This window comes from Stegodyphus dumicola, chromosome 5 (assembly GCF_044657685.1).
Source record: "Stegodyphus dumicola isolate Sdum_Otavi_A_Nest chromosome 5, ASM4465768v1".
NCBI lineage: Eukaryota > Metazoa > Arthropoda > Arachnida > Araneae > Eresidae > Stegodyphus > Stegodyphus dumicola.
The window spans coordinates 39,934,043-39,953,721 of record NC_140772.1 but is presented as its reverse complement, the minus strand read 5'-3'; the positions used below and the strand labels follow the sequence as shown (position 1 = coordinate 39,953,721).

General features: G+C 35.1%; 1 protein-coding gene across 2 annotated transcripts in view; it reads left to right on the top strand.

Annotated features, from left to right (window-relative positions):
• Positions 1–7,930, top strand: part of LOC118191883 (uncharacterized) — a 166,033-nt gene extending 158,103 nt beyond the window's left edge. For both annotated transcript variants that reach the window (XM_085816605.1, XM_035362738.2), the window contains one exon: positions 2,627–7,930. In XM_085816605.1, the coding sequence (XP_085672731.1) occupies positions 2,627–3,038 (412 nt within the window). In that variant the 3' untranslated portion in view covers positions 3,039–7,930. The remainder of the gene's footprint in view (positions 1–2,626) is intronic.
• Positions 7,931–19,679: the final 11,749 nt, after the last annotated feature.

The window sequence follows — 19,679 nt, the reverse complement described above, 5'->3', positions numbered from 1 at the left end:
TCGAACAAATTTATTTAGTTTTTTATGAATTTGTGTATTTGATTGTATTTTTTTACTCATGTTTTGTATAATTTATTGTGTGTATTTTTTCTTTTATTGTTATTTTATTTTTATTATTTTCGTAGTTGGTTTGATTATAATAGAACTACAGTCACTCAGAAAAGTATTTGGACGCAATACAAGTTCAATATTTTATCGTAATACGTAACTTAAATATACAAATGTAACAAAAGCGGAAGTATATCACATTTTGATAAATGCAAATCATAGTACTTCGAACAAAAATCTTACAGTGATGTAGTTATGATTACCTTTTAAAATAAAAGAAATCAATTACGAAAAATGTGCTTAAGAAAGTATTGGCAGACTATCCAATGAATTAAGAAAAACATATGAAGTTGATAATTAATATCTTGTTGGGCCATCTTTGCACTTTATGATCTCTCGCAGTCGATCTGGCATAAATTTGACCAGTTCTGAGTAGAATGATCCATCGATATTGTCCCAGTTCTTCGATCATATATTTTTCAAACTTGTTGGAAATATTTTTTTTTTATTTATTTTTTATTTTTTGCTGCAATGATTTGTGTGCTTGGAGTCGTTATCCTGGTACAATTTCAAACGTCTAGAAGTTTCTAACTAGTTCGCAGTAAACTTCGCTTGAGAATATCAAAGATAGACCTATTTATTCATTGTACCATTTGCAAAGTTCCCTACACCGAACTCACCATATGCACTGCTGTATTTGATGTACGCTAAACCCTTTGCTTGGCATGCGATCCGAAAATGTTATATTCAGATTTCATCTACCAAAAAATGGCATTTCCCCAAAATTGTTTTGTGCTTTATGTAATTTTAAGAAAATGCCAGTCTAGCCTTTCGATTTTCTTTGCTAATGTAAGACATTCTCCGAGGTATTCTGCCATGATGCTTATGTTTCTTAAAACATTTCTGTTAGTTTCAGGATTTACAGATTTCCTAAACCTACTTTTCCATTGTATTTATTGTAAAATCAATTTTATTGTGCTAGTTTTTGGATGAATGTAAATTTATGTGATACTTCTCTTCATATTCATTAAATATCCTTGGATGCCCTGATCTTTGATTGTTCTCAACACTGTTTGTTTTCTTGAACCTGATAATAATATTAAAAACAATAAACTTATTCAACTTCAAGATTTGACCAATACAGCGAACTGATTTTCCATTTTTCCAATGACTTTGTAGAGACATTAGGATTTTTTGGTAAAGCCGGCAAGATAAAAAAAATGAGCAATCGCCTTCGCCGGGAATCGAACCACGGACCTCTGGAATACCAGCCCAGCGTGCAGAACCACCACACCACGAAGGCACGCCAAGAAAAGCGGGCGAAATACCTTATATACTCCCCTTTTTTAAAGGGCGACTGGGGTTTTTAAAGGACCCAGTCGCCAAATCCTGGGTGTGGAGAATCCTCATCCAACACACCTTTTTAGTTCGGGCGTCACTGTAGAGCATTACGTATTTTTGGAATCACGTCTGGATACATAATGAGGAAGAGCGGTATTTAACCGCGAAGTTCTTCGGTCTTAGTGAGAGAGTTACCAGGTGTCCTGTCTGCACGCATCCGCCTTTTTAGGCAACTCTCTCGTAAGCTATCATTACGCTCGGCCGTACTTTGCATTTAAACTATATAACCTTGATAGCTTCGTAGTCAATTAGCGTTAAGGGGCCAACTCGGTTAGAATCTTGATAGCTTCGGCTAGATCTCTTTAGTTTAGGTTAGTTTTAGTTTAATTCTTAGCCTCTTAAGTTCAAGCCCAAGTATCGGCTTTTATTGTACACTCCAAGACGGAGTTCTGTTAAATCTTATTTGAATAATAAAGGGTTATTTACCCTTCCATTTTGTTGTTTTCTGTCACACGAACTCAAGCGATTATTCGCTTATCATTTCTTATGATTCTTCACGTTCAACTGTAACTTAACATTTACAAAGTGAGGAACTTTACAACTTATTACCAAATTTCGCTCATCAACCGAAATATTTTTATTTCTCGTCTTTGTTTGAAAAATAGCCTTTTATTCAAATTATAATCTTAAAAATGGTAGTAAGTGAAATTTTATCCATGCTTTTTATATAGTATTTCTTAAATTTCTCATTTTAAAAGTGTCTCAATACATTTTTTTTACATCTTTTTGCATTTAAACTATATTTAAAAGGTTACACAAATTTGTAGTTCTAAAATGTATTTATTTTACAAGTGCCAAACATTAGTGCTTGAGCCATTAGTTCACATGCTCTTCAGTACTTTTTAACATTGTCCTCATACCGAGAAAGTGTAATACAATTATTTAAATGTTCAAAAATCATAGGCTGCAAAAGCGCAAATAGATCCATTTGCAGCCTATGAAGGAAGGTGGTTCGGTAAAACCATCGAAACTAGTCCTGTGAAAATTCGAAAATATAACGCTGATTTTTTGTTGTTTGACTTCTGAATTAGTGTTTGTTCGGCGTGTTATTGTGTCTTAATTATTTTTAATTAGTAAATTGATGTGCTGTATATAGTAAGAAATAAAGTCATATGATAAGCAATTCAATGATATAACTTCTTGTTTTTTAAAAATATTATTTTATTTCTTTCATTAGGCAATCATCTCAAACTCCTTCACCCAAATCACCCTTAAGCAGAAGTTCGACGTTCGAAAAATTAAATGATGAAGAAGGTTCCACGTCTCCTGCAGCAAGAAGACCAAGTTCCTTAGCATTAGCTCAGAAAACATGCTCTCCCAGGCATGCCAAAGGATTACCTGTTCCCCAAAAGAGCTATGGTATTTCGCAAAAACAGACCGTTGAGAGTGCTACAAAGCCAAGGAGTGCATTATCTCGAACTGAAGATCCTAAAAGAATGCCACTCTCTGAGGCCACTCTTTTATCGCCAACTTCTCACTCCGGTATTAGTAACATTCCGAAAATGCAGAACAAAGCACAAGCTTCTCTCATTCCAGGTCGTAAATCAATGATCCCGACGCCAGCCAAGTTCGGGGTGCCAGAAAATTAAAATGTCACGACGTTTATTTATTTATTTATTTGTTTTAGTTCTAGTCTTTTGGATTTTTTGTATTCCAGAAGCAGCTGGAGAAAGTGCTTAGTTGGAAGAACTTCCATGTGCCACCAGCATGTAGTTCTGTTTGTCGGGAAATATACTTTTAAGTGATTGATGGCTCCCATAATGCTCATCGTTCTTAAAGTACAATGATTATACTACGATAAAAAAAATCAATTTGAGAGACTTTTGCAACTTGAGAATAATGGATTGGTATTATAGGTTTAGGTAAATTCCAGCTTACTGACAAAACTTAGCCAACATTTGCAACATGTGGACCCTGAAACTTGGAATTAGTGTACTTTTTAAAATTAACCAATGTATTAAGGAAACAATTCACTTCAGTTAGTCCTTTTTCTCAGATATTTGAACCAGTACCGAGATTGTCTAGTATTAAAAAGTGCGTTCACTAGAGTGTCTTGTGAAAAAAATGTGCTTTGTCATGGTGCTTTGAATGATAAGATTGTATGATGTATGTACTAAGAGCTATTTATTACATGCTCATAATAATGCAATTCTGTTGTAACAACAATGTGAAAGTGTTTGTCTTTTGACTCATTTGTGTCAAAGGAAGTTGTCTGATAAATAACTAAATTATACTAATAATTATATGGGAAACATTTCGAAAGTTAGTGTTTCCTCTCTGGAAATTTGAATAAGGACCTTTTCTGGAAAATATTTCGGTTCTTTAGGCATTTCAATATACTATAAACGTTAAATGTCATATTTACGAAGATCCCTTTTAGGTTTTTTAAAATTATATGCTAAGTATAATGTATAAATATCAGATTTATTTTTGTGTAGTCTGAATAAATAAACCTATGCTTTAATTTTTATATTTTAAGCATGACTTAAGTTATCATGCTCGTAAAATTTACTCTTCTTACTCCGCAAGTACAGTAACTTTCATTTTTCTCATTTTTAGATTCTTGATAGAAATTCGTCTTAAATTTAAATATACTCTTGTTTAATAATGATATTTTTGGTTTACTTTATCGTAGGCGTGATTAAGTACTTCTATATTTGTCCAATAATTCTCATATTTTGCTTTGTTGATTTTTTCTAAATTTTATTTTTATTTCTAAAATATACTTAAAAAACAATTATTATTATTTCTAAAATACCATGTATAGTACTATTCGGTTTTGAGGGCAGTAAAAAATCGCCAAACTATGGTTGATGCCAGTGCTGCCAAAAATAATTGCGGCAACCCTAACGCAAGAAAGGAAGTAAATAACTATCTAAGACTGATGTTTTAATTTAGATGAAAAGTTAATTTCATATAATACATTTTTATTATTATAATTTATATAAAAAGGCTAAACATGACTGAATGGAAGCATAAGAGTAAATAACTATTTCAGATCATTATTATAATTTATATAAAAATTGCTAAACATAACTGAATGGATGCCTGCATCGCTATTTCGCTACCAAGTTATCGCTAAAGCATAATTTCATCTCGTTGGTTGTTCAAACATAATTTTCTATAATGAATGATGCCTTTTCTTTGAAAAAATTCTCGGTTAAAGTGCAGAATCGCTCACTTATTTGTTTGCCGCTTTTTACAAGGGTAAAAACAATTGGATTTTCCTCAATTTTCTTTTACTTTTTAAGTGAAAATAGGTTGATGTGTACATAGATAAAGTCAAGGTTGTGCGCATTGCCATTTTTGTGCAATTCTGGGATTTTTTTTAAAGTGAAAATAGGTCGATGTGTACATGGATACCGAGTATGTGAAATTCTTAAAAACGCGTCAAGCAGTGGGTGATTCTGCACTTTACCCAAAATTCTATTGCAGATTTTTCGTCATGGGCAATTCCCAAATTGTTAAATCCATAGGATATCAAAAGAGGATTTAAAAATTAAACTAGTATTCTTAAGAAATATAGAACTATATAAACTTACGCAATCTGAAATCAGCGCGTGCGCTAGATTTGGCGCGCTGTTAAATGGGCGTGTTTACTAGATTTGGCGCTTTTGCGCATACGCATACATTTTCGCTGCAATTATTTTACGCCTCTCGAAATGGAATAGTACCATATTTATTTATTAATATTTTATTATTTCTAAAATATACTTGAAAAAAAAAACTAATTTTAAATCGTTCATCAGCTAGGTAATTTCAGTGATTTTTCAATAAATTTTATTCATGAAAGAAATGGTTATACATTTTGTAGTTTGTTATGGAAGCAATGATACGTAAAATTAATTTTGAATTTCTTTATAGAAATAAATAAATAATAACTTCATTCATTGAATGTTTTAATTCATTTTTGCTTCAGTAAAGCATTTTAATTAATTAATAACCCCAAAATTTGTTTTAATATAAGAAATGCATTATGTATTTCTATTTTAGTTATCCTGAAAATATTTATACATAGTGTAATAAGATATAAAATGTTTCGAAAAATCTCTTACCGATTGCACGCTATTTCGAGTTTCTTATTTTAGAATGACTCAAATTCTGTCAAAGATTTTTCAGTATCAGTCATTATTTCTACAAAAATGATAAAATGTTCTTGGCCATTTCATACAATTATTGTTCAAAATTATCAAAACAAAATATATTCTAAAAATCCTTTTTGCTTTGTAAGGAAATTCTAATACTCATAAAAAATTAATATTCAATTGTAGTGACAGAAAAGGAATATTTATTCAAATTGAAAGAGAAACACGCCAATGTAAAATTTTAAGTTAAGCGAGAAAAGCAACCTTAGTTTGGCGTGTATTTTGTTTTTAAATCTACACTAAATTAAAGATGGTTTTTGTTTGTGGTTTGTGTCTAATTTTAAATATTTATTGTTCGCAGTAATTTGTACTATAATTCCGTTTGATAATTTTTAAATATTCGAAAGCATAACTGATTTGGAAATATTTAACAACTTCTTAATGTTTTTAGATTTTTCATATTTCGACTTAAATATATACATTAATATTTCAATAATTTAATATTCAGTTTTATTGCACTTTATTATCATACATAAAAGCCTCTACTAATGTGGTATAACTCATATTCCTTTAAATATGTTCTTAGCATATTTGAGAGCTTGTACTAATGTGGGATATTTCATTTTTATTTTGTAAATATTTTTAAAAAATCTCAGATGTCCAGATATGTTAGATTACTCCGATTTGCATTATATTTTTCTGAAACTTGATAAATATTCAAACTGAACTTAATCTTGTTAAATAATCAAACTGAATTGAGTTAACAGTAACATGCGGTATTAAGTTAACATTAATGTTGTCATTGGTATTAAAATAATCAATTAACATTAAACTCCACTTCCTCTATGTTTTACTTTTAAGCCAGTCTTCTTAATAGAAGTTCTGTTATGCAGAACCTCTTCACGTGTGCTTCTCACTTCTACAGTTCTTTAAGTCCATCACCCATGCCGTTCATTTGTTAAATACGGCTTGATTGCAGAACTCAGATCCAGTTTATGATATCCAACAATATACGTTGGATGACGAAAGTGTCAGTCTGAAGACGACCATGCTGGATCCTTCCTTCCAGGTGCTACAGATAAGTGATCACCTTCGTATAAACGATTTCTTTTTAAATTATTGCGTAGATAAAATCCAAATAATGTCAGATCTGGGCTTTGTCGGACCATTCAGGACATGGGCTCTGAAAAGTATTCCAGTCCTGTGGGAACGGTGATTAAATTCTATGACGCTAGCCATGCTGAGATACTTTTATACATTCTCCCGACATTAACTATGAGAAATAAATAAATCGTAACACAAAATAAATTTTTAAGAGTTTGAATATTTACTATAACTGTCAAAATGGTTTTTAGTTCTATTCCTTATGCTTTATTAGAACTTAGCTTTAAGTTTCAACATCTTGCCATAAAAATTATTTTTCAGTCGTTGATGGTGAGTATAATATATAAATTTTCGTTTCCTGTGTGTATTTTAATATCTAAATTTCCTGTGTATTTTAATATTCAAACTGCCCTTCAGTAGGTACTATAAATTTAGTTAAGAAATCAAATTCCGATTTCAGTGACGAAACAAAATACCTTTAATCCCATATTAGTAGCAAACGTTTCATTTTAAAAGTAGCTTGTAGTATGTAAGATAATTTTATTTCAGATTGAAATCGATTTACATATAATTCAATAACATGTAAATCAATATTTATAGTTCATAATTTATCTGTGCTTATTCCGACTGTTTGCTCTGTTTTCGTGCGCAAGAACTAGTTTTTTTTTAATTATTATATGATGTTTTTGTGTTATTGTATAGATGAAGTATGAATAAAACTTTTGACGACTGTTTTTATTGAAACAGAAATGTGAATAGTTAACTTTAAAAAAATGACCAATTTTTATCTTTAGATTTCAGTTTTTATTTGTATATTTCATTTTGTATCTTTTTGAGTCATATGACGTGTATTTATAGTATGAATTAAAATCAGACAACACTAAGACTAATTTTTATGTTATAATCAGTTTGAATGCATTAGCTCCAGGAAATTTTTACTAAAAAGGTTAGAATATTTTCAAAGCCATAATGTTGTACATAGTGTACAGGTAGGTTTACTTTTGATTATTCGAAATGTTTCATGAAATCCAGATGATATGCACCATAAAAAATAGCACGCATTACATAGGATAGTGTTTATACTATAAAATGTATCTTTTGATTTCAGAATGCTAAAATTCTAAAAGTATTCATGTTTCAATTTATTTTTCTGTTTTGCAAATTGAAATCAATGCATTTTGTTTTCAAGGAATTAATTTATTGTTTAGTTGTTTCTATTCCATTTATGTGATTCAGTGAGTGATAAAAAATTTCATCTCATGTATTAATAAAATATTTCAAAATAATTTGTATTTTTCTGGGATTTTATAATCAACAACTATTTTCTAAAAAACAAAGTAAAAGTTTAAAAACTATGAAAATTTGGTCCTTCTGTGTGGTTGATTCCGGCTGAATGGACCACTTTATTATTTTAGGCTTAGTTGATGTAACCATCAGAGAGTACGTACTTATGTATTCTCTGATAATTATACCAATATATGGTTATAACAACGTACTATTAATGACGTACATCACATAACTTATTTGAACATAAAACCAGACGACAGAAAGATAACAGTAGTTTTACAACAGTTGGAGGAACATCCCGCTAATAAATGCGAAGTAGATTATGAGGAATTTATTCCGTCTTGAGATGATACTCTTCTTATAAAAGCTGTCAAATTTTTAAAGAATTTTTTTTAGTCACGTGAAAGTAATTGTCTGATTGGATTATGCGCATGCTCAGATAGTTGTGGTAACAAAACTGAAAGAAAAAGTGAAATGCGATAACATAAAACGCGATGTGAGGAAACAAAAAAGCAATAATTAAGTATCTCTTACTCAATGGTTCAAAAGAAGCTGGTATAAATCAACAAAATTTGAGATATTTGAAAAATTTTTTAGATGTTAATGCAGCTTAGTCATTATTAACATTAAAAGTTTCAAATGTTTTAATTTCGTCGCCTGTAGGAGCGTTTTAAATAATTTTAGATGAAAAAAAGGTTTAAATGCAGGATTCGAAAAATTTTGATAATGGAGAATTTTTAAGTTTTTTGCATTAATTTTTTTTAATCAAAACTTAAAATCCCTTAGATTCTGTTAATGAATGGAAATATCGATAGATGCTTTAAAACTCTGAGGAACTGATATATGAAATTCGAGCTTAATTACGAAATTTATTAATCTAACAACTAGAATGTGGGGAAATGTTATGCAATTCTGCAATCAGCAAAAGGATTTAGCAATTAAGTTAAGATTGTTTTATTAGAAACAATGTCTGAGTTTTTTTCTATTTTAGAACAACGCCTGCCAAACAATTTTTTAAAGAGATAACAGCAGCTTACATTTGTTTTCTGACACTTGTGGTTTTCAATTTTAATTGCAATTATCGCGTACCAAATGTTAGTGGAGTTTATTTTCCTTTCACCTATGGTATCGATCATCTTTTTTTAAAGCAAGCTTGCTTTGAAAACAAAATTGTTCAAAACTTTCTGGAAAATAAAATAATTTATTCAAAACGTTCTGAAAATTAACTCGTGTAAATATTCAGGCTCTTCGTAAGGTATTTCTCCCGCCTTCGTGGTATAGTGGTCAGAATACCGAGCCCGTATTTCAGGGGTTCGTGGTTCGAGTTGCAAATTTTTCATTTCTCTCAATGTCTTTACAAATTTAATAAAAGGATGAAAATAATGGGATATTCAATATTTTGTTGAACTCTTTCAGATAAAATTATACTTTTCATGCGCTTTGGATTGGGGTCAACATTTTTTTTTTTTTTTTTTTTTTTTTTTATATATATATGTTAGAGTATTCCATTTTTTTTCCATTCCTCTGTAAGAATTACTTTTAATAGAGTTAAGAAATATCATGCTTTCTTATTATTTTTTCCAACTCACTCCATACATGCTCACTAGACTTAATTAAGTCTGGAGAATATGGAGGAGTTTTGATAATTTCAGAACAGTTGCGTAATAACCACAAACGAACGTTGAGGTCTGTATGTTTAAGATTGTTATCCTGATAAAATTTTAATCGATTTTGCATTTTGACTTTTCTTGCTGATACGCTTGAGTTTTCATTAAGAATACACATATATTTATACTGATTCATATTATTTTACATAAAAAGAAAATTTGCTATCGCAGAGGCAGATAAACATCTCGAAGTCACCACCTATGTCCTTAAAAGCAATACGTTTCTTGGATTCAGTTCTTCATTCGACTTTCGCCACAAAGTAATTCGTATATCAGACTGAAATATATTAAATTTCTACTCATCTGCAAGGATGTAACATTGTTCCAATATAAAGAATTTTTGTTTGCTATGGAGTTTTCGTACGTTAGGCGTATTTTCCTGTTTTCTTATTGATGAAGACTTTTCGTAATGCTGATCGCCCATTGCATTTCTAAGTTTCTCAATCGATTATTTCTATTTATACTGAATGGAAACATTAACCACATTATCAAAATAAAATTCTGAAAAGCATTTTTGAAGATTACTCTCAGTAACAAAATAAAAGAGCATATAAAACTTCAAAAATTAATAAATTATAAAATTATGCTGAATCTCTGAAATTGGAGAGCTGATTTTTACACTGTAAAGTATCAGACATTGAGCAAGCATAATTTGGTATTTGCACTGTAAAAGCGTTATATGGAATTCTTCCTGAATTCAGAGCGCTCGAAATGATGTTGCATATTCATTGTAAGTACCTAAACCAAACTATACTATTTCTTCATTAGTTAAGTTCCGGAGAGAGAACTGACAAGCTGCAAAACATGTTACTGCTGATTTTTGGTACAGTTGCGCAAAATCAAAATTACGACTGCGCAATGCATTATTTAGATCAACCTAAATGTTTTATATATTAATAACTAGCAGTCTGTGAGGGCAAGGGACCTAAAATTACATATGCAGCTCGAAAGATGGCTGCGCATGAATGCAGCTTAAAAATAAATTTTCACATTTAAAAGAATTCATGTTCAAAATTTTGTCTTACCAGTCCGTTCTTTAAATAGCCTTCGTATTGCAGGAATTAGTCGACAAATTGTCTAGTGCTGGCATCCATGAAAATAGAATGGAAGCTGACAGATCTACTACTTTTGCTACAAATACATATTTTATACAGGGGTGGCCAAAATTCATGTAAGATCCACGTGTTGGAGTTCATGAAAGTTCAATAACCGCAGCTAGATTTTTAAAAAGCCAGAACTTCATATTTACATCATTTTAAACACAGAAAATATGTTTGAAATAGAAAGAAACGTATTAATCTAAACAATCATTCAATGACAATTTACCTTCAGCATCTAATGATGCATCGAAGACAACGCGAAGTTTTTTGTTGTCTTTGTTTTCTCTAACTACAGACTTATGCAATAAAACGTACCCCCAATTTTTAAACACTCATTCTTCCGCAATACATTCTTGCAAAATTTTCATATATTACAGCTAAATGCTCATGAAACTTAATCTAATTTATTTAAAAATCTAAACAAAGGCGTAGGTTTGCTTTACAACTATTGCGAGAGGTTTACATTTTTTGCCTTTTATTTAGAACCAAAAATTTCAGAATTTTTACTGCGACATTCGACCGGTATCTGCTCATTTTATGAATAGTACTACCTTCTTCCATTTTTTTTGTAATTTCTATACTCAAGTTTTGTACTCGTTTCTTTTTTTTTTTTTTTTCCAATAGTGTAAGCGCTTGAAATATGTTTTTTTTTTCTCGTTATATTGTAATTAATATTTCATTGCCTGTTGTCTTACGATATAGAAGGATACACAACAGTATTCAATAAAAGTTCAGTTTCCCGTAACAGTAATTTTCTACTTCGGTGAAAGAAACTGAATTATGTCATCTACGCAAATGAGGATTCGCTAGTCAAGCCGACGTCATTCAGCCTCTCTTTTCGTTACCTTATTTTCACAGCTCCGGAATCACTACAGTCGTTTCTACTTGACGGCAGACTGCAGAGTGAGTGAGTGCACCGCTATGATGGCTTCCGACCACGGACATGAACCAAACGGAATTATATACCATCACGGCGGGGAAGACTCCAGAGTAACAAGGTTGAATATTATAAACTAATAACAGTTTTTACATATTGTTAACTGCAAGGCACTAAGCATTATTCTGGTTATCTGTTTTAAGTTCTGAACTTTTGAAACATTATAATATTATCCACGGTTGTTTCTGCTTAGGCAGTGTTCTGAGATTTTCTCTATTTTATCAAGGGCTATTCTGTTTTTGAGTGTGTTAGTCGTCCACATTGCCCAGGCACAGTCCGCTGGTTTCTTCAAGTGCCAGGTTCTTGTATGTACACAATGGAAGTAATAATGGTCCGAGTCGCCTTCTTCTCCGCATTCGCAGAAAGGAGTATCCCTAAGTCTGAATCTGTTCAGGTATACTGGGAATGGTCCATGACCTGTCAAGAACTGTGTTAGGCTAGCACAGTGGGTCTTTATTTCCATGTTAACTTTTGGCAGTAAGCGAAATGTCCTTCGTCCTACCTCTGCCTCTGTCCATCTACTTTGCCAATTTTGTAGCAGACTTGTCAAAGTTGTTCGCTTAATATGAGACCAAGGAAGTTTAGTTGGTCTTTCTAATATATCTGTGCAGTTGGCTGCCTGCTTGGCCAGTAGGTCAGCGGCTTCATTGCCTTAAATCCCTGTGTGAGCGGGAACCCATTTTAAAGTGGGTCTTTGCGAAATAGGCATTGTCAGAAGCTGTTTCTGAATTCTGTATACCAATGGACTCCGGCTATTTTGACTTGCGATAGCCGCCAGACTTGATGCCGAATGACTGAGTATGGAGAATTTCTCCTGTTGACATGTGTTCGCATATCTAATTGCAGCACTGATAGCTAGAAGCTCTGCTTGGTATACCGAGTTGTTCGAGCCTAATTTCCTTTTCCACTCGAATGTTACAACTCCATTTTCTAGTCTACAGAAGGCGCTGCCCGTGCCGTTCTCAGTTTTGGAGCCATCTGTGAAAAGGTTATTACTGTACCTCTGAATTGGTTGGTGGTTTATACTGATACCGTCAGAGAGATTAAAAGCTGCTGGATGAAAGTTATTGCAGTTGTTTTGCTCCTCGTAGTCCGAGTGGTGATAACTATGACCCCAGAGTGTTGAAGTTTGACCCAGTCTGGTAACCCTTACGACAGCTGCCTCCCTTTCTACTATCAAATCTAGGGGAGGAATTCCTGCTAGTTGTTGTAGGGCTAGTGTTGACGTGGTACGGTAGGCCCTGCATACTTGAAGTAGCTGCTGTCTCTGAATAGAGAGCAGGGATCTTTTCATATGAGAGGTAAGTTCGCCACCCCAGATTGCTGCTCCATAAGTTATTACTCTTTCTGTAATGGTTCTATGCCAAATTTTTAGTAGCTTAGATGAGATACCCCATTTATGTGAAATCATGCGTCTCATGTTGTTGCTTAGGATGCTAATTCGAGTCTTAAGATTCCTGACATGTGGCATCCAAGAAAGTCTGTTGTCGAGTAATAGCCCAAGATATTTCAATTGGGGGAAACATTTTACCGGTATCCCATGGAGTTTAATGCTTGGGTTGCGTCTTAGCTGCCTGCTGCGTCCTATGAGCAAAGCTTTAGTTTTCTCTGCCGAAATCTGAAGCTTATGTGCTCTGGCCCATTGGGAGAACAGATCAAGAGAGTATTGAGATTTCATTTCGAGGTTACTCCTTCCTGCCACAACTAGCATAAAATCGTCCGCATAGGCTATGATTCGAGCGTATTCTACGCTCTCAAACTGACGAAATGCCGAGTTTGCCACTATATTCCACAGTGTTGGTCCAAGGCATGACCCCTGTGGGCATCCTCTAAAGACATTTTTGACATAAATGCCGCTGTCTGATGTTACTTGTACACTTCGATCTTGAAGGTACGAGCGAAGGATGGTAATAATGGCTGTTGGGCACGCCATGTTGTGCAGCAAATTTATTACGTCTGGCCACCAAAGGGAGTCAAAGGCTCCCTTGATGTCAATGGCTATTGCCAGTGAGTGCAAATTGTTATCCTTGTTCTGTTTGATAGTGGCCATTAAGTCTTTTATGGCATGTTCAGTTGAGTTGCCCATTCGGAATCCATATTGGTTGGGATCCAGGGCGTTGTTCCTTTGCAGGAAGAAGTCCAATCTGTAAAGAATTACTCTTCCAATACCTTACCGAGCGCTGGCAGTAGACAGACTGGCCTGTAAGATATAGGTTCTGCCGGAGTTTTGCCTGATTTTAGGAATAACGCCACTTCTGCCAACTTCATATTTTTAGGAAAGTACTGATGTTTCCAGCAAGCTGAAATGAGCGCAAGGAATAGTTTTGGGAATTCCCGGTGTATCTCTCTAATGATGATATTATCAATTCCATCCGGACCTGGAGCTTTTTTGGGTGTCAGAGTACGTATGATGTTATCCACTTCCATTTGCGTAGGAGGGAGTTCGTCTCTTCTGGTAACTTGGCGAAATTTCATACTGTAGGTTTTTCTCGTTTCCTCTTGCTCCTCTAAGAAATCCTCTTCATCATCATTAGGAAAAACTGCATTTATGATCTCACTGATTACTTCGATGTTGGATGAGGCAGTGCTATTCATCATAGGCGAAAGGGTCGTAGGACGAAACACCTTGTTACATGTTATCTTTGAGTAGGTCCAAAGGCCTTAGTGACATTACTACAGTAAGTTCTCCATGACATTAACTTGGCCTCTTTAATTTTTCTTTTATATAAAGCTCTGGCTTTATTGTATGTTATCATTTTGAGTTGCCATAGATATGGATCTACCGTGGATTGAGCTTTTCTGCGAAGTGCTCGAACTCTGCTCCTCTCTATGTTAAGCTCTGGTGACCACCAGGATATCGAGTGTTTTGCCTTTACAGATTTCAAACGATATGCTTTGTGGGCGGCTTGCTCTATTTTTGTAACTAGTAAGTCGTAGAGATTATCTAAGGAGTTTCTGTCCTGGCAGTTGTTGAAATCTTTGATAAATTTCTCTACATGCGCTCGAATGTGTTCCCGTAAAACGGAATGTCCTCCAAATGCCGTTTTGAATCTTTTCTTTATTATGTAGTCTATAGGAGTATCCAGCCTGTAGGTAATAATTTTGTGATCACTGAGTTACGGCAGGTCACTCACTGTCCAATCGTGTATGTACGGAGTTGTATTGGGAGTTGATATTGTTAGATCTGGCCAACCTCGAGCTCTAGATGTTTCAAAGGTAGGCGGTGAGTCCTGAGTGTTGATGACAATGAAATGCTTACTGTCCAAGAATTCGAGTACCGCAATTCCCCTTCGGTTCTCCGAGTCAGCACCCCATAGTTGACTGGGGGCGTTAAAGTCTCCTGCAGTGTGATGCCCCAGTTACATACAGTGTGATGCCCCAGTTACATACAGTGTGATGCCCCAGTTAGAAGGTTAGAATTAAGTTACTCTAATAGAGAGGTAATATCTTCGCTCGGGGGTAGATACACAGCAATAATATCAATGCTGCAATTACTAGTGTCTAGTCTGATGGAGACTGTATGCTCTGTGATTTTCATTAGGAGAGGGGAGAGAGGGCCACTGTAAATAATCGCAGCTAGCTGATTCTTTGAGAGAAACGTTCTGCTGTGTGTTGGAACACTAGGAATCACTCCGTTGTAAACGTATGGCTCTTAGAAGATTCCGACATTGGCAGCAGTATGTGTCATTACTTGCAGCGTATTTATGGTTGCTGCATAGCACTTCTGCAAGTTACACTGTAAAAATCGAAGACCTGCTATATGTTTGTTTAGTGTCATCTTGGTTTAGTTCTTTGCAGTGGTCCTTCTCAGACTCTCGAAATGGGCTCCATACACTGGGCAGGAACTTGAAGTAGCTGGGTGATCTGTGCTGAAAGAGGTCCCCTTTTCAGAATTACTACTGCAGCAATTAGTGCAACTCACTTTTTCCGAGCTACACTCCTGCGTCGGGTGGCTGTTACCACACTTCGCGCAAACTGGAGCGTTTTTACAGTTTCTGCTATAGTGACCGAACTCCTGGCAGCTGTAACAGCGTATGATCCTAATGTACGGACGGAGAGGACAAGACTCAAAACCCACTAAAAGACAGCCTAGCTTAACTATGTGTTCTGCCGACTTAGGGTCTGTGTCTATCACCCAGTTTTTCCTTCCGCTTTGCCCGGAACGGCTTGCTCGTATTTGAAAAGCACTGGGATTGAAATTGGGCAGTTGGTCTACAAGTGCTGCTGTTAGATCTTCTTTTCCTAGATTCTCAGGTACTCCAAAAATAATTACACTTTCCCTTCTTGGCTTGGGCTCCCGAAATTCAAGTATCTCAAGTAGTGCTGGCCTGTCCTCGATTGCCTGTTTCAGGCGTAGCAGGTGAGCTTTTTCTCGACACCGGATGAGAAGCTCTCTGGACCTTGTCGGCCGAATCTGCACTAAAGTGATCCCTAGCTGGGAGGGTTTCAAATCTGCCGAAAGTTGAGCTTTAATCCCTTCGGGTGTCCGTGTGGAGTTCTTTGACCTTAATAATAGAAAGTGCTCCGATAGAACTGGAGAAGATCTTGAAGGTGGAGAAGTTTTCCGCTTCTTTCGTGTCACCTCAGTGAAGGAATATTCTTTTGTGGACTGTTCTTCTGGGGCTGAGGATTCCACTGCTTGATAAGACTCGGAATGTTGAGGATTCTCGTGAGATGGCTGTAAACTGTGTGCGAGTTGCTGTTGTTGCAGAGCCAAGACTTGTCCCTGTAGCTGGGCGAGATAAACCTCTTGTTCCGTTAACGTTATGCGAACGGTGTTCACAAAAGATGTAAATTGCTTTCTTTCAGAAGCGTTTAGTCTGCGAGATTCCTTTGCTTGTAAGATGAATAACTGGAGTTGGTTACAGATGTGGTTAATTGCTTCCAACCTGGAGTTAGGTGTCGATGTGCTAGCAGCACCTTTAACATAAGGGGGAGAATGTTGAATATTATGCTCCGTGCCCGCTGGTGATGAGGGAGTATCCGAAGGCATAGTAAGTAAGAGAACACAATGAAGATGCTTTCAGAGCATAGAAAACGAATGATGAGATGAATGATGGATACACATGCACCTGCAATATTCCAGGAATACTCAGTTTACGCGATAGCACTGTAAGGAAAGGTAGCGGAACACAATGAACACACTTCACGACGCTAAACTTGAATGAGGAGATGCACGATCAGATCGCATGCACTTGGGCTAGAGTACTAAGCATGTACCGTAGCAATAATAGATTAGATAGTTGCGAGAACACAATGTGTGCACTTTCACGGCACTAAAGTGGATGAGGTGATGTATAATGAAACCTCATAAGCTAATAGACTTTCTTGTATATTGAGTATGGGCTGTAGCACTATAAGAGGAAAATATATATATATATTTATTTATTTATTTGTTTTATAAAAAATGTGACGCACACACTTTAACCTTATATACTAAACAGTTCTAAGTAAGCACAGACTGATAATCACGCACACTATTACACAGCACTGAATAATAACAAAATGACTATTAGAACACGATGCACACACTAGGACTAAACTCGAAGGAGAAGATGCGCAATCAAATCACATAAACTGACAGTAAAGTATGCACTATAGCACTATAAGATGAGATAACTGCAAAAACACTATACTTTCACAGCACTGAAAAATTGATTAGGAGATGGATGAAGATATCTCACAAATAAATTATCTTGCATAAATATTGAGTTTGCACTGTAGCACTATGAAAGAAAAAATTAAAAAAAAAGAAAAAGAAAGAGCAATAACGTATGCACACACTCACGGTAAGCACTGAATAAAAATTACGCGCTCTGTACACTGAAAAAAAAAAAAAAAAAAAAAAAGATGAATACTTGAGCACAATACACGCACTTTTCACTGCCCTAAGTACTGAATAATATTCACACGCACTATATCAAAGCACTGAATAATATGATTAATACTGGAGCTCTTCGTAGCATTAAACTTGAATGAGGAGATGTACAATCAAATCGCATACACTGCCGATAAAGTATGTACCGTACTGCGAGAACACGATGCACAAACTTCCGGTATTAATAATGAATAAGTAGATGTATGGTGAAATTTCAAAAATCTTCTTTACATATATTGAGTATGTGCTATAGCACTAGTTCGGACTGGGGTATGTAAGAGATAAATACTTCGTAAGCGTTAAAATCTCTTTCAAAATAAGCAATGCACACACTTTCACAGATATGAACTTGATGAGGAATTGCACTGTAGCACTAATAGAGGAAAATACTGCTTGAGCTGAATGCAAACACGCACTTGGCACGAATGATGTGTAGTACTAATAAAAAAAAAAAATCAAATACACTGACAGTCGTAAGATGATTACTACTCTTATGTGGCCAAAGATGGCGGTTGACAATCTTTTCCTTCTTGTTTTGAAGAAAAAAAAATAAATAAAAGCGAATTTGGAAGGGGTGGATTTAGAGTAGTATTCGATTACAAGCGCACCCCTGCCCTGCCTGTGTCCGAGACTGAGAGGAGGGGAGAATGCTGAAGTTCCTTTTTCTTATCAGCAGAAGGAAGGAGGGTCAGGTAACCGCGTTACTGTGTTAAAGTAACAACGGTCAGGAACACAAGCCGGTACAGTAATACTTAGAAAATTAATTAAATAATCAGTGAATAATGATGAAACTTACACTACTGAAGTCCTAGTGCTTTGCTGTAACTGCAGATACAAAAAAATCTCTTGTAAGGCTGAATATTCCGTTCACCGTGAAGCAAAATGTGGGAGCAAAATTCATACGACCTCTTATCACTGCGTATAGACGCGCTCTAAAGAGACTGCAGAGTAAAACGCTAAATCTAACACATAAAGCTGCGCTGCCAGTCGAGACAAGGAAGCCATTCTGAAATAATGAGGCAATAGTTTGCCTCCGTCATGCAGCCATCCACCATTACGTCAAATGTACAGAAAACATGCCATTTACAGCTCCTGGATGCGTCCAAAATGCATATCGCCTTCACAGGTGGCCTAAAACACATTAATTAACAAATTCGGCTGCACTTTTCTTTCTAGCATACAAATTTTACATGGGATTAATATTAAAGATAATTTGCATGTATTGCATAAATAGCATTAATTTTATTTACCAATGTACACCTAAAATTTTGTTCGAAAATTTAATTTTGCATATCACTGTAATCTGTAGTAATTACTATTCTCATATCAACTCAGTGCTTAAATTGCGCCGGAGCCCACTTCTCAACTTTTAAGACAAATTACAATTCTAGCCGGAGTGCACCAGAGCCCTAAATAAGATGAGTTCCGGCACTTCATTTTATAAAAATGAACCACAATTTAAAGGGAAAAAATTTAGAATTCCTAACGTTTTAGTTTAACAATAAGCAGATCTTGAAATACTCTATTTCCCTAGAAATACGAACTCATGAGAACATGACACGTTCAAGTAAAATGCCCTCACTCACATGCGCAAACCTCAGCGGCCGAGCGGTAAAGACGCTGAACACTGGTAATTCGGTCTGAGGTTCGAATCCCGCGAACGGGCTGGCTGCATGGGCGTTTTCGTGGTTTTCCCCATGTGTAACGTGTATACGAGCCAGTTTCCCTTAGAAAGTCCTCCACGAAAGGCATCCCTCCCTTTAGGCAGATAGCCCTCGTGTGCTTTGCCATAATTAAATACACACACACACACCTTTAAGAAGGGCAATAAATTTTGGGGAATTTGTTTAGGATCGCGTAAATTTCTCGCCATGCCATCGTATCTAGTGTATTGTCATCGATGCTTACAGTTGGTTATCATCGCAGGAAGGAAAATATTTGTTCTTAAATGTGCGTTAAGTGACAGAGAGTACAATTAGAGTAACTTTAATACTGAGTTAAACTGCTCAAGCACGTCCTATACATCGTCTTCTCACAGTATCTACTAATGTAACCAAATACGGTGGGCAAAAAGTGTAACCAGTAACTTTACATTCATCCTTAGGAATCAGATTCAGGACTCAATTTACCTCTGACACACATCTGCTTGATGGCTATAATTATATCAGCAGA